A 27248-nucleotide genomic window follows, 5' to 3' on the forward strand; every position below is an offset into this window, starting at 1 on the left:
CAGTTCAGCATCAGCATGGAGGCGCCGCCCGCGCCCCCCTTCCGGCCCTCGGTGAGCTCGCACGCGCGCGTGCAACGCCCGCCCGGCCCCCCCTCCCCCGACGCGCACGCCCCGGGGCCCGCGCGCCCGTGCACGCAGAGCGCCGCGGTGCGCACACGCGCGTGCGCGTAGAGCGCCGCGGTGCACACGCGCGTCTGCGCGCAGAGTGACACGGTGCACACGCGCGTGCACGCGTGCAAAGCAATGTGGTGCACGCGTGTGTGTGTGTGCATGCAGAGCGACGTGGAGTGCACACGCGGGTCTGTGCCTGCAGAGCGAGGCGGTGCACACGCGTGTGTGCATGCATGCAGAGCGACGTGGTGCACACGTGTGTGCGCGTGCATGCAGAGCAACGTGGTGTGCACACACATGTCTATGCATGCAGAGCGAGGCAGTGCACACACGTGTGCATGCATGCAAAGCAATGGTGCACACGCGTGTCTGTGTGCAGAGCAATGTGGTGCACACGCGTGTGTGCATGCATGCAGAGCGATGCAGTGCACACGCGTGTGCGTGCATGCAGAGCAATGCGGTGCACACGCGTGTGTGCATGCCTGCAGAGTGATGCAGTGCACACGCGTGTGCGTGCATGCGGAGTGATACGGTGCACATACGTGTGCATGCATGCAGAGTGATTAGGGGTGGACACGCATGTGCACATGCGTGCAGGGCGACATTGTGCACACGCATGTGTGCATGCGTGCAGAGCGAGGCGGGGCACACGCGTGTGTGCGTGCAGGCCGAGTAATGTGATGCACACGTGTGTGCACGTGCAGAGTGACAGGGTGCACACACGTGTGCCTGCAGGCAGAGCAATGGTGCACATGCGTGTGTGCATGCGTGCAAAGCAACACGTTGCACACGCATGTACATGCCTGCAGAGCAACATGTTGCACACGTGTGTGCTTGCACACAGAGTCCCGCATCGCACACACATGTGTGCGTGCATGGAGAGCCCATGGTGCACACGCGTGTGCATGCACGCTGTCCCCTGTGTGTGCCTGCACATGCCAGCCTTGCACCCCTGACCCTCGTGCACACGCGTGTGCATGCATGCAGAGCCCCATTTGCACGTGCACGTGCATGCGCACAGGGCTTTGTGGTGCACACGCGTGCGTGCATGCGCGTGCACACCCCCCCACGCTCGCCCGCACACCCGCCCCGCCGCCCACCATCCCCCGCGCGCGAGTGCTCTCACCCGCTGGCCAGCCGACACACACGCGTGTGTGCGCACATTCACCGGATGGCTGGCACGAGTGTGTGTGTGCACACTCACCGGCCCATTAGCATGTGTGTGTGTGCACGCTCGCCGGTTGGCACATGCGTGTGTGTGCACACTCGCCGAGTGACCGGTTGGCACACGCGCATGTGTGCACACTCACCAGCTGGCACACGTGTGCATGTGCACACTCACCAGACAGTTGACACATGCACGTGTGTGCACACTCTCCAGCTGGGCAGCATGCACACATGTTTGCACTCTTGCCGGGCAGCTGGCACACACGCGTGGGTGCACACTCGCCAGCCGGGCTGCACGCGTGTGCGTGCACACTCACTGGCTGGCCGGTTGGCGCGTGCGTGTGTGTGTGTGTGCACACTCACCGGCCAGGGCAGCATGCACGTGAGTGTGCACACTCGCTGGGCGGCCAGCATGCCTGCATGTTTGCACACTCACCGACCAGTCAGCACGCGCGCGTGTGTTCACACTCGCCGGTCAGCCAGCACGCGTGTGTGTGCACACTCACCGGCCGGCTGGCACGCGCGTGCACGTTCACACTCGCCAGGTGGCCGGCGCACACGCGCGTGCGCACACTCACCGACCGATCAACACACGCACGCGTGTTCACACTCACCGGCCGGCTGGCACGCGCGTGCACGTTCACACTCGCCAGGTGGCCGGCGCACACGCGCGTGCGCACACTCACCGACCGGTCGACACAAACACGCGCGTTCACCCGCGCCGGCCGGCCGGCACGCACACGCGCAGGTGCGCACGCGCGCGCGCTCGCGCCTTCCCCCGCGCCGGGCGGGCGGCTTGCACGCGCGCGTGCCCGCTGAGGCGCCGCTGTGCCCCCAGCAAGGCTTCCTGAGCCGCCGCCTCAAGAGCTCCATCAAGCGCACCAAGAGCCAACCCAAGCTCGACCGCACCAGCAGCTTCCGGCAGATGCTGCCCCGCTTCCGCAGCGCCGACCACGACCGGTGAGCGCCGGCGGCCGGGGGGGGGACGGACGGACGGACGGGGGGACGGACGGACGGACGGACGGACGGGGGCAGGCGGCGCGGCGCGCGGGCACCTGGGGACCCCGAGGGCACCAGGGATGGAGGACACCAGGGACCTGGGGACACCAGGAGCACCGGGGATGGAGGACACCAGGGATGAAGGACACCAGGGACCTGGGGACACCAGGGACCTGGGGACACCAGGGATGGAGGACACCAGGGACCTGGGGACACCAGGGATGGAGGACACCAGGGATGGAGGACACCAGGGACCTGGGAACACCAGGAGCACCGGGGATGGAGGACACCAGGGATGAAGGACACCAGGGACCTGGGGACACCAGGGATGGAGGACACCAGGGATGGAGGACACCAGGGACCTGGGAACACCAGGAGCACCGGGGATGGAGGACACCAGGGATGAAGGACACCAGGGACCTGGGGACACCAGGGATGGAGGACACCAGGGATGGAGGACACCAGGGACCTGGGGACACCAGGGCACCGCGGATGAAGGACGTTGGGGATCTTGGGGACCTGGGGACCCCGGGGGCACCAGGGATGGAGGACACCAGTGACCTGGGGACACCAGGGACACCAGGGATGGAGGACGTTGGGGATCTTGGGGACCTGGTGACACCAGGGATCGAGGACACTGGGGACCTGGGGACACCAGGGATGCATGGCATGGGGACACTGGAGACCTGGGGACACCAGGGATGGAGGACACCGGGGACCTGGGGACACCAGGGATGCATGGCATGGGGACACTGGAGACCTGGGGACACCAGGGATGGAGGACACCAGGGACCTGGGGACACCAGGGGCACTGGGGATGCAGGACGTTGGGGATCTTGGGGACCTGGGGACCCCAGGGACCCCAGGGACCCCAGGGATGAAGGACACCAGGGACCTGGGGACACCAGGGACACCAGGGCTTGGGGACACAAGGACACCAGAGATACCAAGAACGTGGACATGGGGACATCAGGGCACCTGGACATGGGGACACCGGGGACATCAGGGCTTGGGGACATGGGGACACCAGAGACACCAGGGCACGTGGACATGGGGACACCAGGGACATCAGGGCACCTGGACATGGGGACACTGGGGACATCATGGCTTCGGGACACGGGGACACCAGAGACACCAAGAACATGGACATGGGGACACCAGGGACATCAGGGCACCTGGACATGGGAACACCGGGGACATCAGGGCTTGGGGACATGGGGACACCAGAGACACCAAGAACATGGACATGGACACACCAGGGACATCAGGGCACCTGGACATGGGGACACCGGGGACATCATGGCTTGGGGACATGGGGACACCAGAGACACCAGGGCACGTGGACATGGGGACACCAGGGACATCAGGGCACCTGGACATGGGAACACCGGGGACATCAGGGCTTGGGGACATGGGGACACCAGAGACACCAGGGCACGTGGACATGGGGACACCAGAGACACCAGGGCACCTGGACATGGGAACACCGGGGACATCATGGCTTGGGGACATGGGGACACCAGAGACACCAGGGCACCTGGACATGGGGACACCGGGGACATCATGGCTTGGGGACATGGGGACACCAGAGACATCATGGCTTGGGGACACCAGAGCCAAGGGGCGTTGAGGTGCCTCAGGGCCACCAAGACATGGGGACATCGGGGGGGGGGGGACAGGACACCAGCGCACGGAGACCCACCGTCCCCATGGGGCAGGTCCCTGTGTCCTTGTCCCTGTCCCTGGGGCGGGTCCCTTGGCCCCGGTGGGGTGGGGGGGGTGGGGGGTGGGCGTGTCCCTTGTCCCCTGTCCCCCGGCCCGGGGGTGGCACCGGCTGCCGGGGGGGGGGGGGTATTTTTAGCGGCGCCTCCCCCGCGCGGTGACGGTGACGCAGACCCGGGGCTAAAGATAGCGCCGCCCCCGGACGCCTGGGCCCCTCCGGCCTTTGGGTGCGGGGGGGGGGGAAGGGGGAGGGGCCGGACGCCTGGGCCCCCTCCTCTGGGGGTGGCCGGACGCCTGGGTCCCCTCTAGCCTAGCACGGCCCGGACGCCTGGGCCCCTCTAGGTGGCTGGGGGTGGGGTGTGTGTGTGGGGGGGAGCAGGATAGCTGGGGCCCGGACGCCTGGGCCCCTCCATTGGGCGGGGAGGGGGCCGGACGCCTGGGCCCCTCTGTTTGGGGGAGGGCAGGGGGGAGGGAGGGGGCCCAGACGAGGTCCCCATGGGGCCGGACGCCTGGGCCCCTTTAGCCTAGGCCGGCCCGGACGCCTGGGCCCCTTGTGGTTGAAGGAGGGGCCCCGGACGCCTGGGCCCTCCCCCCCCCCCCACACCCCTTACTCTATGTCTCCCTGTCCGTCCCGGCAGCACGGACGTTCGTGTGTTCCCCTCCACCCCACCCCTGGGTGGGGCCCGGCCGGGCCCCCCCCCCCCACCGATGTCCCCAAGGTGCCACCAACTGCCGCGTGCCACCACCGCCCCGGGCGCCGCCCGTCCGTCCGTCCATCCCCATCCCACCGCCGGCGGTGGCACCGCACCGGTTGGGCGAGGTGGTGATGTGTGACACCCCCCCCCCCCCCCGCCCGGTGTCCCCTGTCCCCCCCCCACCCCCCCCCACCCCGGTGTCCCCGCAGGGCCCGGCTCATGCAGAGCTTCAAGGAGTCGCACTCGCACGAGTCGCTGCTGAGCCCCAGCAGCGCCGCCGAAGCCCTCGAGCTCAACCTGGACGAGGACTCCATCATCAAGGCCGTGCACAGCAGCATCCTGGGCCAGGAGTTCTGCTTCGAGGTGGGCCCTCCCCGGGGGGAAGGGTCTCCAGCCCTCCTCCTCCTCCTCTTCTTCTTCCTCCCTCCTCAAGCCTCGTTCGCTCCTCCAGGTCACCACGGCCTCCGGCACCAAGTGCTTCGCCTGCCGCTCGGCCGCCGAGCGCGACAAGTGGATCGAGAACCTGCAGCGGGCCGTCAAGCCCAACAAGGTGCGGTGGTGGCGGCGGTGGTGGCGGTGGCAGTGGTGATGGTGGTGGCAGTGGTGGTGGTGGGCCCCCGAGGGCGCCTTGCCTCGGGGTCTTCAACCGTCGGGGTCTCCAAGCCTTGGGGTCACCAAGCTTTGGAGTCGTCATCCCTTGGTGTCACCACGCCCTGGGGTCGCCATCCTCCTGGAGGCACCTTCCCTTGGAGTCTCCAACCGTTGATGTCTCCAACCCTTGGAGTCTCCAACCCTCGGAGTCTCCAGCCCTTGGAGTCACCAACCTTTGGAGTCGTCATCCCTTGGTGTCACCACGCCCTGGGGTCGCCATCCTCCTGGAGGCACCTTCCCTTGGTGTCTCCAACCCTTGATGTCTCCAACCCTTGGAGTCTCCAACCCTCAGAGTCTCCAGCCCTTGGAGTCACCAACCTTTGGAGTCGTCATCCCTTGGTGTCGCAACCTCTGGGGTCATCATCCTCCTGGAGGCAACTTCCCTTGGTGTCTCCAACCCTTGGAGCCTCCAACCCTTGGTGTTTCCAGCCCTTGGTGTTTCCAGCCCTTGGTGTCACCACTCCTGGGGAAGCCATCCTCCTGGAGACACCTTATTTGGTGTCTCCAATCCTTGAGGTCACCAGTGCTTGGTGTCACCATCCCCAGGGTCATCATCCCCTGGAGGCACCTTCCCTTGGTGTCTCCAACCCTTGGGGGTCACCATCCCTTGCTGTCACCAGCCCTGGGGTTGCTATCCTGCAGGGATGTCCTCCTTTGGTGTCACCATCCTTCAGTGTCATCATCCCCCAGGGGCAACTTCCCTTGGGGTCACCAACTCTTGGGGTCACCATCCTTTGGTGTTGCCATCCTTTGGTGTCACCATCCCCCACGAGCACCTTCCCTTGGTGTCTCCAACCCTTGGTGTCACCAACACGCGGTGTCACCACCTCTGGGGTCACCATGCCCCAGGATGACTGTGTCCCAGCAGCATCTTGGCTCTGTGCCCGGGTGTCACCTTGAGATCACTGACCTTTGGAGTCACCTCGTCCCCAGGTCTCACCATCCCCAGTCACCCCCATCCCCAGGTGTCACCATCCCTGGCCACCTCTATACCCTGATGTCACCATCCCTGGCCACCCCCCATCCCTGGCTGTCACCATCTGTGACCACTTCCACCCCCAAGTGTCACCGTCTCTGGCCACCCTGTTCCCTGGGTGTCACCACCCCCATCCCCAGGTGTCCCCTATCCCCAGGTGTCACCATCCCTAGCTGTCCCACTCCCCAGGTGCCACCCCCTCCAGCTGTCCCCATCTCTGGCCATCCCCATCCCCAAGTGCCACCGTCCCCAGCCACCACCATCCCTAGATGTCTCCATCGCTGGCCACCCCCATCCCCAGGTGTCTCCATCCCTGGCCACCCCCATCTCCAGGTGTCCCCATCCCCAGGTATCTCCATCCCCGGCCACTCCCACCCCAAGGTATCCAAGGTGTCTCCATCCTGAGGTATCTCCATCCCTGGCCACCCCCATCCCCAGGTGTCCCCATCCCCAGCTGTCCCCATCCCCAGGTGTCTCCATCCCTGGCCACCCCCATCCCCAGGTGTCCCCATCCCCAGGTATCTCCATCCCCAGCTGTTCCCATCTCCAGGTGTCTCCATCCTGAGGTATCTCCATCCCTGGCCACCCCCATCCCCAGGTGTCCCCATCCCCAGGTATCTCCATCCCCAGCCACTCCCACCCCAAGGTATCCAAGGTATCTCCATCCTGAGGTATCTCCATCCCTGGCCACCCCCATCCCCAGGTGTCCCCATCCCCAGCTGTCCCCATCCCCAGGTGTCTCCATCCCTGGCCACCCCCATCCCCAGGTGTCCCCATCCCCAGGTATCTCCATCCCCAGCTGTTCCCATCTCCAGGTGTCTCCATCCTGAGGTATCTCCATCCCTGGCCACCCCCATCCCCAGCTGTCCCCATCCCCAGGTGTCTCCATCCCTGGCCACTCCCACCCCAAGGTATCTCCATCCTGAGGTATCTCCATCCCTGGCCACCCCCATCCCCAGCTGTCTCCATCCCCAGGTATCTCCATCCCCGGCCGCTCCCACCCCAAGGTGTCTCCATCCTGAGGTATCTCCATCCCTGGCCACCCCCATCCCCAGCTGTCCCCATCCCCAGGTGTCTCCATCCCTGGCCACCCCCATCCCCAGCTGTCTCCATCCCCAGGTATCTCCATCCCCGGCTGCTCCCACCCCAAGGTGTCTCCATCCTGAGGTATCTCCATCCCTGGCCACCCCCATCCCCAGCTGTCCCCATCCCCAGGTGTCTCCATCCCTGGCCGCTCCCACCCCAAGGTATCTCCATCCTCAGCCTTCCCCACCCCCAGATGTCCCCCCCCCCATTCCCCCCTCCCCCCCCACCAACGGCGTCCATCCTGACACCACCGCCCCGGCCCGCTCCCCCTGCCCTCCCCGCCGCAGGACAACAGCCGCCGGGTGGACAACGTGCTGAAGCTGTGGATCATCGAGGCGCGCGACCTGCCGCCCAAGAAGCGCTACTACTGCGAGCTGTGCCTGGACGACATGCTCTACGCCCGCACCACCAGCAAGGCGCGCACCGACAACGTCTTCTGGGGCGAGCACTTCGAGTTCAACAACCTGCCCGCCGTGCGCACCATCCGCCTCCACCTCTACAAGGACACCGACAAGAAGCGCAAGAAGGACAAGAGCAACTACGTGGGCATGGTGAGCATCCCCATCGCCAGCGTGACGGGCCGCCACTTCGCCGAGCAGTGGTACCCGCTGAGCCAACCCAGCGGCAGCAAGAGCAAAGCCGGGTGCCCGGCGCTGCGGGTCAAGAGCCGCTTCCAGACCATGAGCATCCTGCCCATGGAGCTCTACAAGGAGTTCGCCGAGTACGTCACCAACAACTACCGCATGCTGTGCGCCGTGCTGGAGCCCGTGCTCAGCGTCAAGAGCAAGGAGGAGGTGGCCTGCGCCCTCGTGCACATCCTGCAGAGCACCGGCAAGGCCAAGGTGGGGCTGCCCCCGCCCCGGCGTGGGGGGCGGGGGGGGCGCTGCCGGCAGGGCTGGGCAGGAGGTTACTGGGGAGGGACGTGGTTGAGAGGGTGGAGGGATAGGGAGAGACTGGTGGGTGCTGAGGGTGGGAGATGGAAGGATGGATGGACGGAAGGATGGATGGAGGATGGATGGAAGGATGGATGGAGGAAGGATGGATGGAGGATGGATGGAGGAAGGATGGATGGAGGAAGGATGGAAGGAGGATGGAAGAAAGGGATGGATGGAGGAAGGATGGATGGAAAGATGGATGGAGGAAGGATGGATGGAGGATGGATGAAAGGGATGGATGGAGGAAGGATGGATGGAAAGATGGATGGAGGAAGGATGGATGGAGGATGGATGAAAGGGATGGATGGAGGAAGGATGGATGGAAGGATGGATGGAGGAAGGATGGATGGAGGATGGGTGGAAGGACGGATGGACAGAAGAATGGATGGAGGATGGATGAAGGGGGTGGATGGAGGAAGGATGGATGGAGGATGGATGAAAGAGATGGATGGAGGATGTAAGGAAGGATGGGAGGATGGATGGAAGAATGGATGGAAGGATGGATGGAAGGATAGATGGAGGATGGATGGATGAGGATGAATGGATGGACAGAAGAATGGATAGAAGGTGGATGGAAGGATAGATGAAGGATGACTGGATGGAAGGATGGAGAATGGATGGAAGGATAGATGGAGGATGGATGGATGGAAGGGCAGATGGAGATGGAAGGCTGAATGGAGGATGGATGGAGATGGAGAATGGATGGAAAGATGGATGGAAGGATGGATGGATGGATGGAAGGGCGGATGCAGATGGAGGAGTGAATAGAAGGACAGATGGAAGATGGATGGACGGAGGATGGAGATGGAAGGACAGACGGAGACTAAGATGGAAGAGTGGATGGAGATGGAAGGGCAGATGGGAGATGGCTGGATGGAGTTGGAGGCATGAACGGAACATGGATGGAAAATGGATGGAAGGGTGGATGGAGATGGGCTGATGGAGGACGGACAGATGGAGACGGAAGGATGGATGGAGAATGGATGGAAAAGTGGATGGAGACGGGAGAATAGATGGAGAACAGATGGAAGGATGGATGGATGGACGGAAGGGCGGATTAATGGAGATGGATGGGTGGACGGAAGAACAGACGGGATGGAAGGGCGGGTGGAGCATGGGTGGAGGGACGACAGAAGAGTGGACAGAGATGGATGGGCAGATGGAGGGACAAATGGAAGGACGGATGGAAGGATGGTTGGAGAGTGGATGGAAGGGTGGGGGGAGGACGGATGGAGATGGAAAGAGGGATGGAGAACGGAAGAAGGTTGGAAGGGCAGATGGAGGAGGATGGAAAGAGAGAAGGACGGGTGGAAATGGGTGGAAGGATGGATGGAGATGGGTGGAGAGACGCATGCGGACGGGTGGAAGGACACAGGGAGATGGATGGAAGGATGGACAGAGGACAGATGGAAGGGCGGGTGCTGACGGTACAGCTGGGCTGGATGGAGGATGGATGGCTGGATGGGTAGAAGACGCGTGGAGGATGGGTGAAGGACGGACGGACGGGCGGAGGCTGCCGTGGTGGGGCCAGGCGAGGTGCAGCTGGACAGAGGGATGACGGATGGACGGCCGGCCGGCCGGGCGGGGGCCGCCCTGACGGGCCGGCCGGGCAGGATTTCCTGTCGGACATGGCCATGACGGAGGTGGATCGGTTCATGGACCGGGAGCACCTGATCTTCCGGGAAAACACGCTCGCCACGAAAGCCATAGAGGAGTACCTGAAGCTCATTGGCCAGAAATACCTCAAGGACGCCATCGGTGAGTGCCCCGGGCACACGGGGCCCTGCGGTGGCCTGGCGCGGGGTTGTCCCCACTCCTGGCGACGTCCCCGGTGAGGTGGCACGGCCATGGGCACGCTTGGGTGGTCCGTACTCGCGGCTTCATGGCCGGTGAGGTGACCCGGCCGTGAGATGGGTTGGGTGGTGTCCACCCAACGCTCGCTGTGGGGTGGTGCCAACTGGTCGTGGCCGTGTCCCCAGGGAGGTGACCCGGCCGTGAGATGGGTTGGGTGGTGTCCACCCAACGCTCGCCGTGGGGTGGTACCCACTGGTCGTGGCCGTGTCCCCAGTGGGTTGGCCTGTCCATGAGACGGGTTGGGTGGTGTCCACCCAACGCTCGCTGTGGGGTGGTGCCCACCGGTCGTGGCCGTGTCCCCAGGGAGGTGACCCGGCCGTGAGATGGGTTGGGTGGTGTCCACCCAACGCTTGCCGTGGGGTGGTGCCCACCGGTCGTGGCCGTGTCCCCAGTGAGGTGACCCGGCCATGAGATGGGTTGGGTGGTGTCCACCCAACGCTCGCCGTGGGGTGGTGCCCACCGGTCGTGGCCGTGTCCCCAGGGAGGTGACCCGGCCGTGAGATGGGTTGGGTGGTGTCCACCCAACGCTCGCTGTGGGGTGGTGCCCACCGGTTGTGGCCGTGTCCCCAGTGGGGTGGCCTGTCCATGAGACGGGTTGGGTGGTGTCCACCCAACGCTCGCCGTGGGGTGGTGCCCACAGGTCGTGGCTGTGTCCCCAGGGAGGTGGCCTGTCCATGAGACGGGTTGGGTGGTGTCCACCCAACGCTCGCTGTGGGGTGGTGCCCACCGGTCGTGGCCGTGTCCCCAGGGAGGTGACCCGGCCGTGAGATGGGTTGGGTGGTGTCCACCGGTCGTGGCCGTGTCCCCAGTGAGGTGGCCTGGCCGTGAGACAGTTGGGTGGTGTCCCCACATGTGGCTGTGGGACATTTAGGTTGTCCTTGGCCCTGTTCGTGACCGTGGACCCAACGAGTGGCCGGGCCCTGGGATGGTTGGGTGGTCCCCGCCCGGCGAGGTGGGGGGGCGTCCCCCCGGCCCCGCTCACGGCCGCCTCGGCCGCCGCGCAGGTGAGTTCATCCGGGCGCTGTACGAGTCGGAGGAGAACTGCGAGGTCGACCCCATGAAGTGCTCGGCCTCCACCTTGGCCGACCACCAGGCCAACCTGCGCATGTGCTGCGAGCTCGCCCTCTGCAAGGTGGTCAACTCGCACTGGTGAGCGCCCGCGGCCGCGCCGGCACGGCGGCGGGTTGGCGACGTGGCGGCGGGGCACGGCCCCCTGACGGCCCCGTGTCCGTCCCTTCCTCGCCGGCGCAGCGTGTTCCCCCGCGAGCTGAAGGAGGTGTTCGCCTCGTGGCGGCTGCGGTGCGCCGAGCGGGGCCGCGAGGACATCGCGGACCGGCTCATCAGCGCCTCGCTCTTCCTGCGGTTCCTGTGCCCCGCCGTGATGTCGCCCAGCCTCTTCGGCCTCATGCAGGAGTACCCCGACGAGCAGACGGCTCGCACCCTCACCCTCATCGCCAAGGTCATCCAGAACCTGGCCAACTTCACCAAGTGAGCGCCCGCTCGGGGAGGGGCGGACGGAGGGATGGACGGAGGATAGGTGGACGGATGCTGGTGGCAATCGCGGGATGGGGGATGGTTGGGTGGTGGGCGGCTTGGAGGGGTGGATTTATGGGTTGGTGGATGGATGAGTTGATGGATGGAGGCTGCAAGATGGATGGTGGATTGGAGGTAAATGGATGAGACGGATGAAAGATGGATGAGTTGGTGGATGATGGGAAGAAGATGGAGGGATGAATTGATGGATGGGCAGAAGAGGGGTGGAGAGAAGATGGATGGATGGAGAGAAGATGGATGGGTTGGATGGAAGATGGGTGATGGTTGGGAGGTAGATGGATGAGGTGGATGGATGGATGAGATGGTGGATGACGGACAGAAAATGGAAGGATGAGTAGATGCGTGGATGGACAAGTTGATGGATGGACAGAAGATGATGGATGGATGAAAGATGGATGGGTAGATGGATGGAAGATGGATGGATGGAAGATGGATGGATGGAAGATGGATGGGTGAGTTGATGGATGATAGTGGGGGCAGATGGATGAGCTGATGGTTGGGTGAGATGGACGGATGGACGGGTTCATGGAAGATGGACAGAAGAAGGATGGATGAGCTGGACGGATGGATGGAAGATTGATGGTGGACGGGAGATAGATGGATGAACTGGTAGATGGATGAGATGGACGGAGGAGCTGATGGATGGAAGATGGAGGGAAAATGGATGGATGGGAGATGGACGGCGAATGGAGGGATGAGCTGATGGATGGATAGAAGACGGACAGACAGAAGAGGGACGACAGAAGAGATGGATGAAGGAAGGACCCACCTGCCTGTAGGTTTGGCAGCAAGGAGGAGTACATGGCCTTCATGAACGAGTTCCTGGAGCTGGAGTGGGCCAGCATGCAGCAGTTCCTTTACGAGATCTCCAACCTGGACACCCTCACCAACAGCACCAGCTTTGAGGGCTACATCGACCTGGGCCGCGAGCTCTCCACGCTGCACGCCCTCCTCTGGGAGGTCATGTCCCAGCTCAGCAAGGTACTGCCAGGTGGCCCGGACTCCTGGGTCCCTCTGGTCCTCATTTAGGGGGGGAGGAGGGATGGTGGACAACCAGGTCCTCGTTCTGGGAGGGTAACCAAGAGCCTGGACGCTTGGGTCCCTAGGGAGGGTGCTGAGGACCCGGACGCTTGTGTTCATCCTTGGGGAGAGCTTTGGGGACCTGGTGGATCCTCCCTTGGAGAGGGCTTTGGAGCCCCAGACACCTGGGTCGCTGGGGAGGGTGCTGATGACCTGGACAGCTGAGTTCCCCCTTGGGGAGCAATGAGGAGACCCGGACACCTGGGTCCCTCTGGGAGGAGATGTTTGGAGACCTGGACACCTGGGTTCCTCCTGGAGGAGATGTTTAGAGACCTGGACACCTGGATTCCTCCAGGAGATGTTTGGAGACCCGGACACTTGGGTTCCTCCTGGAGGAGATGTTTAGAGACCTGGACACTTGGATTCCTCCAGGAGATGTTTGGAGACCCGGACACTTGGGTTCCTCCTGGAGGAGATGTTTAGAGACCTGGACACTTGGATTCCTCCAGGAGATGTTTGGAGACCCGGACACTTGGGTTCCTCCTGGAGGAGATGTTTAGAGACCTGGACACTTGGATTCCTCCAGGAGATGTTTGGAGACCCGGACACTTGGGTTCCTCCTGGAGGAGATGTTTAGAGACCTGGACACTTGGATTCCTCCAGGAGATGTTTGGAGACCCGGACACTTGGGTTCCTCCTGGAGGAGATGTTTGGAGACCCAGACACCTGGGTCCCTCCTGGAGATGTTTGGAGACCCGGACATTTGGGTTCACCCATGGGGACCCAGACATCTAGGTTCCCCTTTGTGTGTGTGTGTGTGTGAGTGGGAGGGGGTGGAGATCTTTGGGGCCCCGGACGCCTGGGTCCCCGGCGCTGACCCGGGCGCCCGCAGGAGGCGCTGCTGAAGCTGGGCCCGCTGCCGCGGCTGCTGACGGACATCAGCGTGGCCCTGAGGAACCCCCACGTGCAGCGGCAGCCCAGCCACCAGGGCGAGCGGCTGCAGGCCAAGCCCCTGGTGCTGCGCGGGCCCTCGGCCGACCTCCAGCCCTACGTCATGAGGGACCTCAACAGGTGGGTGCCGCCGGGGACGGGGGAGGGGGGACACACGTGGCGGCGGGGGCCGCCGCTGCCGGTCGCGGCTTCATCTCCTGGCTCTGTCCCCGCAGCTCCGTCGACCTCCAGTCCTACATGGTGCGAGGCCTCAACAGGTGGGTGATGGTGGCACCGGGACCCCAGTGGGTGATGGAGATGGTCACCGAATGGGTCCACGTGTCTGGGAGCTGTAGAGGGGATGGATGTGGCCCTGGAGGGGGTGATGGAGATGGTTCCCAAATGGGTCTTGGGTGTCCAGGACCTTCAAAGGGGATGGATCTGTCCCGCTTGCGTGTCCCCATGTCTAGGGTGGCCTCACGGAGGTGATGGAGAAGGTCTTCAAATGGGTCTTATGTGTCCGGGAGTTGCAAATGGGCTGGATCCATCTGTCCTGCATGTCCTGGTGGCCGGGGTGGTCCTGGAGAAGTGATGGAGATGGTCTCCACACGGGTCTTGTGTGACCAGAACCTGCAAAGGGGCTGGAGCTGTCCATCCTGCATGTTCCTATGGCCAAGGTGGCCCTGGAGAGGTGATGGAGATGATCTCCAAGTGGGTCCATGTAACATGGGGACCTGCGAAAGGTCTGGATTTATCCTACCTGCATGTCCCCATGTCTGGGGTGGCCTCGGGCAGGTGACAGAGGTGGTCTCCAAATGGGTCCATATAACATGGAGACCTTCAGAGGGGCTAGATCCATCTGTCCTGGTGACCAGGGTGGCCTCGGGCAGGTGACATGGTCTCCAAATGGGTCCATATATAACACGGAGACCTTCAGAGGGGCTAGATCCACCTGTCCTGGTGGCCACGAGCAGGTGTTGGAGATGGTCTCCAAATGGGTCCTCCGAAGGGGCTGGACCCATCCCTCGTGCGCGTCCCCGTGTGCCGTCCCTGCTGGGCGTCCGTTGCCCATCCAGCGGTGACGGAGCCGCCTTGTCCCCTCTCTTTGCCCCGGGCCAGCTCGGTGGACATGGCGCGCCTGCCCTCGCCGGCCAAGGAGAAGGCCTCCAAGGACGTGTTCTTCGTGGCGCGGCCGCCGTTGGCCCGCTCGTCGCCCGCCTACTGCACCAGCAGCTCGGACATCACGGAGCCCGACGCCAAGATGCTGAGCGTCAACAAGAGCGTCTCCATGCTGGACCTGCAGGACAGCCGCATGAACAGCGTCTCCAACCTCCAGACCGTCGGCGACCTCCTCAACTCCAGCCAGGCCTCCATCGGCGGCGGCCTCCGTCCCAGCCGCCTCTCGCAGGGCAGCGCCTCCAGCCTGGCGCCGGGGCTGCGCCTGGGCGTCCCCGGCGAGGGGCCGCCGCTCCGCGTGCCCTTGTCCTTCCAAAACCCCCTCTTCCACCTGGCGTCGGACGGGCCGGCCCGCGCCGAGGCCAACCCCGAGGTGGTGACGCCGGCGGCGCCGCCGCCGCCGTCGTCCTTCGCCCCCTTCCACGGCTACAGCCGGAGCGAGGACCTGGCGGCCGGCGCCAAGCACATCACCCACAGCCACAGCTACAGCGACGAGTTCGGGCGCCCCGGCGGCGATTTCGGCAAGCGGCAGCTCTCGCTGCAGGACAACCTGCACAACGCCCTGGTGGTGCCGCCGCCGCCGCCGCCGCCGCCGCCGCAGATCACCATCGGGGCGGCCCCGGCTCCCCGGCCGCCTCCGGCGCCCCGCGCCAAACCCCATCAGCTCACCGTCGGGGCGGCTGCCCCCGGCGGCGGCGGCGGCGGCGGCGGGGCCACCGTCACCACGCACAAGCCCCGGCCGGCCAGCGGCAACCTGCTGCAGTCGCCTGAGCCCACCTATGGGCCCCCCAGGTCCCGGCAGCCCTCCCTCGCCAAGGAGGCCTCCGTCGCTGGGCTCAAGCCCACCATCACGAAGCAGGTGGGGGCATGGCGGAAGGACGGGGAGGGCATGGGGACGTGGGGATGGAGGGGGACATGGAGATGGAGGGGGACGTTGGGATAGAGGAGGACATGGAGATGGAGGAGGATGTGGGGATGGAGGGGGACGTGAGGATGGAGGAGGACGTGGGGATGGAGGAGGGTTGGGGATGGAGGGAGACAGGATGGAGGGGGATGTTGGGATGGAGGAGGACATGGGGATGGAGGAGGACATGAGGATGGAGGAGGACGCTGGGATAGAGGAGGGCATGGCGATGGAGGGGGACGTGGGGATGGAGGAGGACGTGAGGATGGAGGAAGACGTGGGGATGGAGGAGAACATGGCGATGGAGGGGGACGTGGGGATGGAGGAAGACGTGGGGATGGAGGAGGACATGGGGATGGAAGGGGACAGGGATGTCCTAAGGACATGGAGATGGAGGAGGACATCATGGGGATATGGGCATGGAGGGGGACATGGGGATGGAGGGGGACAGGGATGTCCTCGCATAATAGAGATGGAGGGCGACATCATGGGGACATGGGGATGGAGGTGGATGTGGGCATGGAGGTGGACATGGGCATGAAGAGGGATGGGGATGTCCTGAGGACATGGAGATGGAGGGGGAACATCATGAGGACATGAGGATGGGGGGGGAAACATCACGGGGATGTGGGAATGGAGGTGGACGTGGGGATGGGAGGGGAACAGGAATGTCCTGGGGATGTGGAGATGGAGGAGGACAAAGAGCCAGGGGCATCGCAGGGGTCCTGAAGGGACAACGGGAGGAAAGACAGGGCCACAGGGCCACCATGACAGACAGATGTGTCGGAGGGGCACCGGGGACACCCCAGGCAGGACAGGGGCCATGGCTAGGGCCACCAGGGCAGGACTGGGGCCACCATGGCAGGGCTGAGGCCACCGTGGTGCAGATGAAGCCAGCGTGGCAGGGTTGGGGCCACCACAATGGGGATGGAGCCATCATGGCAGGGTTGGGAGCCACCATGGCAGGGTTGGGGCCACCACGATGGGGACGGAGCCACCACGGCAGGGTTGGGAGCTACCGTGGCAGGGTTGGAGCCACCATGGTAGGGTTTGGAGCTCCACCACTATGGGGATGGAGCCACCATGGCAGGGTTGGGGCCACCACGATGGGGTTGGAGCCACCACGGCAGGGTTGAGAGCTCCACCACTATGAAGATGGAGCTAGAGCAGCAGGGTTGGGGGAGGCGCCACTATGGGACAGGGCCACCACGGCCAACCGGGGACGGGGGTGACCCGTCGCCGGGGCGCCGCAGGCCTCGCAGACCCCGTCGACGCTGAACCCGGTGCTGCCGGCGGCGGAGCGCACGGTGGCCTGGGTGTCCAACATGCCCCACCTGTCGGCCGACATCGAGAGCTCCCACATCGAGCGCGAGGAGTACAAGCTCAAGGAGTACTCCAAGTCCATGGACGAGAGCCGGCTGGACCGGGTAAGGGCCTGCCCGCCCGCCCGCCGGGACCCAGGCGTCCAGGCGACCCCACACGGCTGCGGTCCGAGGGACCCAGGCGTCCGGGAGGAGCAAATTTGGTCCTCGCTCACCTTGCGTTGAGGAGATTGGTGGTCCGGGGGAACCAAGTGTCCAGGGCACAGGGAGCTCAAGCGTCTGGGGTCCAAGAGACCCAGGTGTCCATGGTGCAGGGAACCCGGGTGTCCATGGTCCAAGGGACCCAGGTGTCCATGGTCCAGGAAATCCAGGTGTCCATGGTGCAGGGAACCCAGGTGTCCATTGTCCAAGGCACCCAGGTGTCCATAGTCCAAGGGATCCAGGTGTCCATGGTCCAAGGCACCCAGGTGTCCATAGTCCAAGGGAACCCAGGTGTCCATGGTGCAGGGAACCCAGGTGTCCATGGTCCAAGGGACCCAGGTGTCCATAGTCCAAGGGAACCCAGGTGTCCATGGTGCAGGGAACCCAGGTGTCCATGGTCCAAGGGACCCAGGTGTCCATGGTCCAAGGTACCCAACTGTCCATGGTGCAGGGAACCCAGGTGTCCATAGTCCAAGGGATCCAGGTGTCCATAGTCCAAGGGACCCAGGTGTCCATAGTCCAGGAAATCCAGGTGTCCATGGTGCAGGGAACCCAGGTGTCCATAGTCCAAGGGAACCCAGGTGTCCATGGTCCAAGGTACCCAACTGTCCATGGTGCAGGGAACCCAGGTGTCCATAGTCCAAGGCACCCAGGTGTCCATAGTCCAAGGGATCCAGGTGTCCATGGTTCAGGGAACCCAGGAGTCCATAGTCCAAGGGAACCCAGGTGTCCATGGTGCAGGGAACCCAGGTGTCCATGGTCCAAGGGACCCAGGTGTCCATGGTCCAAGGCACCCAGGTGTCCATAGTCCAAGGGAACCCAGGTGTCCATGGTTCAGGGAACCCAGGTGTCCATAGTCCAAGGGACCCAGGTGTCCATAGTCCAAGGGACCCAGGTGTCCATGGTCCAAGGTACCCAACTGTCCATGGTGCAGGGAACCAGGTGTCCATAGTCCAAGGGACCCAGGTGTCCATGGTGCAGGGAACCCAAGTGTCCATGGTCCAAGGGACCCGGGTGTCCAGAGCCCACATCTGTGGAGCTCAGGAGTGGGAGAAAGCCGGGCGGCGAGGTGGGGAGGGACCCGGGCGTCCGGGCGGCGCCGGGGGCCCAGGCGTCCTGCAGTGTACGCTGTGGCAGGTGAAGGAGTACGAGGAGGAGATCCACTCGCTCAAGGAGCGGCTGCACATGTCCAACCGGAAGCTGGAGGAGTACGAGCGGCGCCTGGTGTCGCAGGAGGAGCAGACGAGCCGCATCCTGCTGCAGTACCAGCACCGCCTGGAGCAGAGTGAGAAGCGCCTGCGGCAGCAGCAGGCCGAGAAGGACTCGCAGATCAAGAGCATCATCGGCAGGTGAGGGAGGGACCCGGTCGGCGGCGCCGGGGGGCCGGGGGCCACGGGGGGACGCGGCGGGGCGCCGGGGGGGGGGAGCATGGGGCGCGAGGGACGTGGTGGGACGTGGGGGACTGAGGGACACGGCGGAACGTGAAGGACGTGGTGGGACATGGGGGGTGTGAAGGACACGGCGGGACATGGGGGGTGTGAAGGACACGGTGGGACATGGGGGATCTGAAGGATGTGGCGGGACATGGGGGATGTGAAGGACATGGCGGGACATGGTGGGTGTGAAGGACACGGCAGGACATGGGGGATGTGAAGGACATGGTGGGACATGGGGGGGGTGTGAAGGACACGGCAGGACATGGGGGATGTGAAGGACATGGCGGGACCTGGTGGGTGTGAAGGACACGGCAGGACATGGGGGATGTGAAGGACATGGTGGGACATGGGGGATGTGAAGGACATGGTGGGACTTGAGGGATGTGAAGGACATGGCAGGACTTGGGAGGTGTGGAGGACATGGTGGGACATGGGGGGTGTGAAGGACATGGTGGGACATGGTAGATGTGAAGGACACGGTGAGTCAAGGGAGGTGTGAAGGACATGGTGGGACATGGGGGATGTGAAGGACACGGCGGGACATGGGGGTGTGAAGGACATGGTGGGACTTGAGGGATGTGAAGGACATGGCAGGACTTGGGAGATCTGAAGGACATGGTGGGACATGGGGGTGTGAAGGACATGGTGGGACATGGGGGATGTGAAGGACGTGGTGGGACATGGGGGGTGTGAAGGACATGGTGGGACATGGGGGATGTGAAGGACATGGCAGGACTTGGGAGATGTGAAGGACATGGTGAGACATGGGAGATGTGAAGGACACGGTGGGACATGGGGGGTGTGAAGGACATGGCAGGACTTGGGAGAGCTGAAGGACACGGTGAGACATGGGAGATGTGAAGGACACGGTGGGACATGGGGGGTGTGAAGGACATGGCAGGACTTGGGAGAGCTGAAGGACACGGTGGGACATGGGGGGTGTGAAGGACATGGCAGGACTTGGGAGATGTGAAGGACATGGTGAGACATGGGAGATGTGAAGGACACGGTGGGACATGGGGGGTGTGAAGGACATGGCAGGACATGGGAGACGTGAAGGACGTGGCAGAACATGGGAGATATGAAGGACGTGGCAGGACTTGGCAGATGCGAAGGACATGGTGGGACGTGGTGGACTTAGGGACACAGCAGGACATGGGGGACTGAGGGACGCGGAGGGACATGGGGACATAGGGACACAGCAGGATGGGGGCACGGTGGACTTAGCGCCGCGGAGGGACACGATGGGTGCGAGGGACACGGGGGGCGGAGGGGCGTAGAGGGATGTGGGGGACGTGGAGGACTCTGGGGGACCTGGGGACACAGTGGTACGTGGAGGACGTGGGGGGGACGTGGAGGACATGGGAGGACCTGGATGGACATCGGGGACATGGAGGGGCGGGGACGTGGAGGGACCCCGTAGGAGATGGGGGACATGGAGGGATCCTGGGGGCACCGAGGGACATAGGGGATGTGGGGGACACAGGGGACACCGGGACCCGGTGGGACACGGGTGACGCGAGGGGAATGGAGAGGATATCGAGGTGGGGGGGGGGGATGGGACACCGGGGTGGGGGGACACGGGCAGAGACGAGGAGGTGACGCCAGGTGGCTCACGGTCCCCGTCCCCTCCCGGGGCCCCAACTTCGGGTCCCCTCCCCATGGCCTTGTCCCCACGGCCACCTCCGCCCCCCCCCCAATGGCCACGCTGGTGCCCATGGCCGTGGTGGTCTCCATGGCCGTCCCCACGGCTGTCCCCTTGGCCATGGTGGTCCCCACGGCCGGCCCCACGCTGGTGCCCATGGCCGTGGTGGTCTCCATGGCCGTCCCCACGGCTGTCCCCTTGGCCATGGTGGTCCCCACGGCCGGCCCCACGCTGGTGCCCGTGGCTGTGGTGGTCTCCGTGGCCTTCTCCATGGCCATTGAGGCCATCTCCGTGGCCGTGGCCGTCCCCGTGGCGGTCCCATGCCAATGTCCATGGCCGTGGTGGTCCCCATGGCCCTTCCCAAGCCAGTCCAAGTCCCCATGACCGTGGCAGTCTCCATGGCCATCCCCACGGCTGTCCCCTTGGCCGTGGTGGTCTCCACGGCCGACCCCATGCTGGTGCCCATGGCTGTGGTGGTCCCCGCAGTGATCCCCACGCCAGTCCCTGTCCCCAGCACCCCGTCCCCATGGCCGTGGTGGTCCCCATGGCCCTCCCCAAGCCAGTCCAAGTCCCCATGACCGTGGCAGTCTCCATGGCCGTCCCCACAGCTGTCCCCTTGGCCATGGTGGTCCCCACGGCCGACCCCATGATGGTGCCCGTGGCCGTGGTGGTCCCCATGGCCCTCCCCATGGCCGTGATGGACCCTCCTTGTGCTGGTGCTGATGCCCATGGCCATGGTGGTCCCCGCAGTGATCCCCACGCCTGTCCCCTCCCCAGCACCCCGTCCCCATGGCCCTCCCCAAGCCAGTCCACGTCCCCATGACCGTGGCAGTCTCCATGGCCGTCCCCACGGCTGTCCCCTTAGCCATGGTGGTCCCCACGGCCAACCCCATGCTGGTGCTGGTGCCCATGGCTGTGGTGGTCCCCGCGGTGATCCCCACGCCCGTCCCCATGGCCCTCCCCATGGCTGTGATGGACCCTCCTCATGCTAGTGCTGATACCTGTGGCCGTGGTGGTCCCCGCGGTGATCCCCACGCCCGTCCCCGTCCCCAACACCCCATCCCCATGGCCTTGGTGGTCCCCATGGCCCTCCCCATGGCCGCGATGGACCCTCCTCATGCTTGTGCTGATGCCCATGGCCGTGGTGGTCCCCGCGGTGATCCCCACGCCCGTCCCCATCCCCAGCGCCCCGTCCCCGTGCCCGCGCCCGTCCCTCCGGCCACGTCCGGCGCTCCGCGGCCGTGGCGGTCCCCGCGGCGGTCCCCGTGGCGGGGGCGGCGGCGGGGGCGCCGGGGGCGGCGGCCGAGTGACTCCAGTGAAGCCTGGCCCCGCAGGCTGATGCTGGTGGAGGAGGAGCTGCGCAGGGATCACTTGGGCGCCCACGACGCCTCCGAGGGCCGCAAGCGCCTGCTCGACGCTCAGGTGGAAATTACAATGTCATTGCTCTGCTCCGTGTGCCCATGGCCCATCCCACCGCGGCGCCCGCGCTGGCCACGGGGCGGGCGGGGGGGCAGGGAGGGAGGGATGGGGCTGGGGATGCTCCCGGAGGAGCCTGGCCCACCCCAGGGGACGTGGCTTCCCAGGCGTGGAGCACCCCAAGGATGGTCACCCCCAAGGACATGGCTGCCTGGGCATGGCCAGCCCCAGGGGTACGGCCCCCTGGAGGTGGTCGTCCAGGCATGGTCACCTCCAAGGGTATGGCCACCCCAGGGTGGTCACCCCCAAGGACATGGCCACCTGGGCATGGCCAACCCCAGGGATACGGCCTCCTGGAGGTGGTCGCCCAGGCATGGTCACCTCCAAAGGTATGGCCGCCCCAGGGTGGTCACCCCCAAGGACATGGCCACCTGGGCATGGCCAACCCCAGGGATACGGCCTCCTGGAGGTGGTCGCCCAGGCATGGTCACCTCCAAGGGTATGGCCACCCCAGGATGGTCACCCCCAAGGACATGGCCACCTGGGCATGGCCAACCCCAGGGATACGGCCTCCTGGAGGTGGTCGTCCAGGCATGGTCACCTCCAAGGGTATGGCCACCCCAGGATGGTCACCCCCAAGGACATGGCCACCTGGGCATGGCCAACCCCAGAGATACGGCCTCCTGGAGGTGGTCGTCCAGGCATGGTCACCTCCAAGGGTATGGCCACCCCAGGATGGTCACCCCCAAGGACATGGCCACCTGGGCATGGCCAACCCCAGGGATACGGCCTCCTGGAGGTGGTCGTCCAGGCATGGTCACCTCCAAGGGGTATGGCCACCCCAGGGTGGTCACCCCCAAGGACATGGCCACCTGGGCATGCCAACCCCAGGGATACGGCCTCCTGGAGGTGGTCGCCCAGGCATGGTCACCTCCAAAGGTATGGCCGCCCCAGGATGGTCACCCCCAAGGACATGGCCACCTGGGCATGGCCAACCCCAGGGATACGGCCTCCTGGAGGTGGTCGCCCAGGCATGGTCACCTCCAAGGGTATGGCCAACCCCAGGATGGTCACCCCCAAGGACATGGCCACCTGGGCATGGCCAACCCCCAGGGATACGGCCTCCTGGAGGTGGTCGTCCAGCATGGTCACCTCCAAGGGTATGGCCACCCCAGGATGGTCACCCCCAAGGACATGGCCAACCTGGGCATGGCCAACCCCAGGGATACGGCCTCCTGGAGGTGGTCGTCCAGGCATGGTCACCTCCAAGGGTATGGCCACCCCAGGGTGGTCACCCCCAAGGACATGGCCACCTGGGCATGGCCAGCCCCAGGGATACGGCCTCCTGGAGGTGGTCGCCCAGGCATGGTCACCTCCAAAGGTATGGCCGCCCCAGGATGGTCACCCCCAAGGACATGGCCACCTGGGCATGGTCAGCCCCAGAGATACGGCCTCCTGGAGGTGGTCGTCGTCCAGGCTGGTCACCTCCAAGGGTATGGCCACTCCAGGATGGTCAACCCCAAGGACATGGCCACCTGGGCATGGCCAACCCCAGGGATACGGCCTCCTGGAGGTGGTCGCCCAGGCATGGTCACCTCCAATGTTATGGCCACCCCAGGTTGGTCATCCCAGGGACATGGCCACCCCAAAGGACATGGCCACCTGGGGATGGTCACCGTGGGCTGGTCAACCCCAGAGATACGGCCTCCTGGAGGTGGTCGCCCAGGCATGGTCACCTCCAAGGGTATGGCCGCCCCAGGGTGGTCACCCCCCCAAGGACATGGCCACCTGGGCATGGTCAGCCCCAGAGGTACGGCCTCCAGGAGGTGGGTCGCCCAGGCATGGTCACCTCCAAGGGTATGGCCACCCCAGGATGGTCACCCCCAAGGACATGGCCACCCCGAGAGACACGGCCACCTGGGGATGGTCACCGTGGGCTGGTCAACCCCAGAGATACGGCCTCCTGGAGGTGGTCACCCAGGCATGGTCACCTCCAAGGGTATGGCCACCCCAGGATGGTCACCCCCCAAGGACATGGCCCACCTGGGCATGGCCAACCCCAGGGATACGGCCTCCTGGAGGTGGTCGCCCAGGCATGGTCACCTCCAAGGGTATGGCCACCCCAGGATGGTCACCCCCAAGGACATGGCCACCTGGGCATGGCCAACCCCAGGGATACGGCCTCCTGGAGGTGGTCGCCCAGGCATGGTCACCTCCAAGGGTATGGCCACCCCAGGATGGTCATCCCAAGGACATGGGACACCCCAAGGGACATGGCCACCTGGGGATGGTCACCCTGGGCTGGTCAGCCCCAGAGATACGGCCTCCTGGAGGTGGTCACCCTGGGCTGGCCACCTCCAGCACTATGGCCTCTTGGGGATGGTCATCCCAGGGGTGGTCACTCCCAGGGACACGGCCAATGCCAGAGGAGATGGTGGCCCTGGGGATGATCATCCAGGGATTGTCACGCTGGGGACATAGCCCTGCCCAGGGACACGGCCCACGCCAGGGGAGATGGCTGCTCAGTCATGGTCTCCTGGGGATTGGTCACCCCCAGAGATACGGCCACCTCGAGGGACATGGCCACCTGAGGATTGTCACCTTGGGATGATCGTCCTCAGAGATATGGCCACCTTGAGGGACATGGTTACTCTGGGGTGGTCACCCCCCAGGGACATGGCTGCCCCAGTAGACATGGCTGCCCCCGGCATGGTCACCCCCCAGAGATACAGCCCCCCTGAAGGACATGGCCACCCCAGGGATGGCCACCCCAGAGATGGCCACCCCCAGGGACGTGGCCAGCTCAAGAACGTGGCCACCTGGAGATGTCCTCCAGGGTGGCCACCCCCGGAGATATGACCTCCTGGGGATGGTCCACCTGGGGATGGCCACCCCCAGGGATGTGGCCACCTCAGGGACGTGGCCACCTGGAGATGGTCCCCCCAGGGGTGGCCACCTGGAGATGGTCCCCCAGGGTGGCCACCCCAGAGATATGGCCTCCTGGGGATGGCCACCCCCAGGGGATGTGGTCACCTCAGGGATGTGGCCACCTGGAGATGGTCCCCCAGGGTGGCCACCCCCAGATATATGGCCTCCTGGGGATGGCCACCCCCAGGGATGTGGTCACCTCAGGGATGTGGCCACCTGGAGATGGTCCCCCAGGGTGGCCACCCCCAGAGATATGGCCTCCTGGGGATGGCCACCCCCCAGGGATGTGGTCACCTCAGGGATGTGGCCACCTGGAGATGGTCCCCCCAGGGTGGCCACCTGGAGATGGTCCCCCAGGGTGGCCACCCCCAGAGATATGGCCTCCTGGGGATGGCCACCCCCAGGGACGTGGCCACCTCAAAGATGTGGCCACCTGGAGATGGTCCCCCCAGGGTGGCCACCTGGAGATGGTCCCCCAGGGTGGCCACCCCCAGAGATATGGCCTCCTGGGGGATGGCCACCCCCAGGGACGTGGCCACCTCAAAGATGTGGCCACCTGGAGATGGTCCCCCCAGGGTGGCCACCTGGAGATGGTCCCCCAGGGTGGCCACCCCCAGAGATATGGCCTCCTGGGGATGGCCACCCCCAGGGATGTGGTCACCTCAGGGATGTGGCCACCTGGAGATGGTCCCCCAGGGTGGCCACCCCCAGATATATGGCCTCCTGGGGATGGCCACCCCCAGGGATGTGGTCACCTCAGGGATGTGGCCACCTGGAGATGGTCCCCCAGGGTGGCCACCCCCAGAGATATGGCCTCCTGGGGATGGCCACCCCCAGGGATGTGGTCACCTCAGGGATGTGGCCACCTGGAGATGGTCCCCCCAGGGGTGGCCACCTGGAGATGGTCCCCCAGGGTGGCCACCCCCAGAGATATGGCCTCCTGGGGATGGCCACCCCCAGGGACGTGGCCACCTCAAAGATGTGGCCACCTGGAGATGGTCCCCCCCAGGGTGGCCACCTGGAGATGGTCCCCCAGGGTGGCCACCCCCAGAGATATGGCCTCCTGGGGATGGCCACCCCCAGGGACGTGGCCACCTCAAAGATGTGGCCACCTGGAGATGGTCCCCCCAGGGTGGCCACCTGGAGATGGTCCCCCAGGGGTGGCCACCCCCCAGAGATATGGCCTCCTGGGGATGGCCACCCCCAGGGATGTGGTCACCTCAGGGATGTGGCCACCTGGAGATGGTCCCCCAGGGTGGCCACCCCCCCAGAGATATGGCCTCCTGGGGATGGCCACCCCCAGGGATGTGGTCACCTCAGGGATGTGGCCACCCTGGAGATGGTCCCCCCAGGGTGGCCACCCCCAGAGATATGGCTCCTGCAGATGGCCACCCCCAGGGTCGTGGTCACCTCAAAGATGTGGCCACCTGGAGATGGTCCCCCAGGGGTGGACACCCCCAGAGATATAGCCACCTGGGGATGGCCACCCCTAGGACGTGGCCACCCTCAAAGATGTGGCCACCTGGAGATGGTCCCCCCAGGGGTGGCCACCTGGAGATGGTCCCCCCAGGGGTGGACACCCCCAGAGATATAGCCAGCTGGGGATGGCCACCCCTAGGGACGTTGGCCACCTCAAAGATGTGGCCACCTGGAGATGGTCCCCCCAGGGGTGGCCACCCCCAGAGATATGGTCGCCTGGGTATGGCCACCCCCAGGGGACGTGGTCACCTCAAAGATGTGGCCACGTGGGAGATGGTCCCCCCAGGGTGGCCACCCCCCAGAGATATGGTCACCTGGGGATGGCCACCCCCAGGGACGTGGTCACCTCAGGGATGTGGCCACCTGGAGATGGTCCACCAGGGGTGGCCACCCCCCAGAGATATGGTCACCTGGGTATGGCCACCCCCAGGGTCGTGGTCACCTCAAAGATGTGGCCACATGGAGATGGTCCCCCCAGGGTGGCCACCCCCCAGAGATATGGTCACCTGGGGATGGCCACCCCCAGGGACGTGGTCACCTCAGGGATGTGGCCACCTGGAGATTGTCCCCCCCAGGGTGGCCAGCCCCAGAGATATGGCCACCTGGGGATGGCCACCCCCAGGGACATGGTCACTCTGAGGGTGGTATGGCCACCCTGGGGACACAACCAGCCCCGGGGCAGGGGTGAGGGGGTGATGGGGGACATGGCCACCCTTGGGTGGGTGGTGGTGATGGTGGTGGTGGGGGGACAGAGCCACCGCCCGGCAGGGGACAGAGGGGACAGGGCCATCCCTTGGGAGGGCACACCAGCCACCCCCGGTGGGGACACGGTGGGGGACAGAGCCACCACCACCCCCATCCCCACCACTGCCACCCCCCTCGTGGGGACGCCGCCACCCCCGGCCTAGGGCCAAGGCCACCCGCGTGTCCCCCAAGGCGGTGTACGCCGCCGTGGTCTCTCTTCGTCCTAGCTGTCCGTCAGGTAGCTCGGCCCGGCCCTGCCTTTGTCACGGGACCCCTCGGCCTCCGGTGACACGCCAG

At 65.1% G+C, this 27248-nt stretch overlaps 1 protein-coding gene across 1 annotated transcript; it reads left to right on the forward strand.

Annotated features, from left to right (window-relative positions):
- Window positions 1-27248, forward strand: SYNGAP1 (synaptic Ras GTPase activating protein 1). Its single transcript, XM_062601022.1, has 16 exons — window positions 1-51; window positions 2117-2238; window positions 4904-5057; window positions 5146-5244; window positions 7695-8249; window positions 9956-10100; window positions 11201-11345; window positions 11448-11684; window positions 12530-12731; window positions 13663-13841; window positions 13937-13978; window positions 14820-15735; window positions 17034-17207; window positions 18441-18652; window positions 21719-21806; window positions 27179-27248. The coding sequence occupies exons 1-16, from the start codon at window positions 16-18 to the stop codon at window positions 27191-27193; spliced, it is 3321 nt and encodes a 1106-aa protein (XP_062457006.1). The 5' UTR covers window positions 1-15; the 3' UTR covers window positions 27194-27248.

This window comes from Rhea pennata, unplaced genomic scaffold (assembly GCF_028389875.1).
Source record: "Rhea pennata isolate bPtePen1 unplaced genomic scaffold, bPtePen1.pri scaffold_191, whole genome shotgun sequence".
Classification (NCBI taxonomy): Eukaryota; Metazoa; Chordata; class Aves; order Rheiformes; family Rheidae; genus Rhea; species Rhea pennata.

What these genes read in the sequence shown, in the direction of transcription:
- SYNGAP1 (XM_062601022.1), top strand. Translation starts at nt 16, where the DNA reads ATGGAGGCGCCGCCCGCGCCCCCCTTCCGGCCCTCG. An exon ending in AACCTGGCCAACTTCACCAA is followed by an intron (nt 11,685 to 12,529) that starts GTGAGCGCCCGC and finishes ACCTGCCTGTAG; the next exon opens with GTTTGGCAGCAAGGAGGAGT. An exon ending in ACGAGAGCCGGCTGGACCGG is followed by an intron (nt 17,208 to 18,440) that starts GTAAGGGCCTGC and finishes ACGCTGTGGCAG; the next exon opens with GTGAAGGAGTACGAGGAGGA.